At 32.5% G+C, this 1,053-nt stretch overlaps 1 protein-coding gene across 1 annotated transcript in view; it reads right to left on the bottom strand.

Moving 5' to 3' along the window:
• Positions 1 to 1,053, bottom strand: part of TMTC3 (transmembrane and tetratricopeptide repeat containing 3) — a 63,934-nt gene that overhangs the window by 57,950 nt on the left and 4,931 nt on the right. The window contains exon 2 of the mRNA XM_012651241.1: positions 861 to 960. Within this exon, the coding sequence (XP_012506695.1) occupies positions 861 to 960 (100 nt within the window). The remainder of the gene's footprint in view (positions 1 to 860; positions 961 to 1,053) is intronic.

The following is a 1,053-nucleotide window of genomic DNA, read 5'->3' as shown; positions in this document are numbered from 1 at the left end:
GAATTCATCAGGTTCTTAACAACTATGTGTGCTGCCACTCAAACTGCTTTAAGAAGGATGCAAAGCAGTAAGAGGCAAACCTACTCATTATAAAACTAAGAAACATTAAGTTGTTTGGCTGAATCACTTATTCCTTGAACCTTAGTTTCCGCATACATAAAAATAGGCTTCTTATCATCGGTACCTTGGGACCATAGTGAAAAAATCCCAAGAACTTAGGAAAAAAATCTCAGTTAAATTTTAAGAGCAAATAAAAGTTAAGGCTATTATGTCCCTTTCAAGCCCACTATGCCCATACTCTAAAAAAATCATTTTTATTGCCTGGAACTTGTTTTGTGACAACACCAGGCACCATCAGGACTAATGAGCTAATGTATACGAAGCACTTTCCAGGACAGATCGCATGGTAGGAGCTCAATAAATAGCTGAACTAGAATCAACACATAATAAAAGTTATACTCTAGCAGGCTTTTAACCTTGCCTACACGATATCATAGCCTACCACGTATTATTTATCAAAAGATAACTGAAGTACTGGTACTTGTATCATTTATAGTTAACAGTAGATGAAACTAGAACTGACTCTAAAACTTCAAAATTCTAGGGTTTTTGGTTTTTAAAATTAGATCATATAGACTCTATTTGCTCATGATGAAATATAAACTACACTCAAATTTTTAAAGTATTGACAAGGTTCTATACTTCCACATTTTTATACATGCTGAAGTAGAACAATATATAGATAAATACAAAGATAAATCCCAAGTTTGGCATACGTTTTATCAGAAGCACTTGGAGTAAATAAAAATTACTTGATCAGGTTTTATAGTTGTAAAAAAAATCAAATGTTAAATACTTACCTATGGAATTATCTGGTCCTTTTGATTTGGTATATGACAAAAATGCAGCTAGAAAAAAGATAGATGACAAAAGTTCTGCTCTTCCTACAACCCCTGTTACCTAGAAAGAGAAAAGGAAGGGGGTTTGTATTAATAAAGAGTACCTTGAAAATTTAGTATATATAACAGCAACAATATTCTAACTTGAAACTAA

The sequence above is a fragment of the Propithecus coquereli genome, unplaced genomic scaffold (genome assembly GCF_000956105.1).
Source record: "Propithecus coquereli isolate 6110/MARCELLA unplaced genomic scaffold, Pcoq_1.0 Scaffold350, whole genome shotgun sequence".
Classification (NCBI taxonomy): domain Eukaryota; kingdom Metazoa; phylum Chordata; class Mammalia; order Primates; family Indriidae; genus Propithecus; species Propithecus coquereli.
This window is presented reverse-complemented; position numbering and strand designations above follow the sequence as displayed.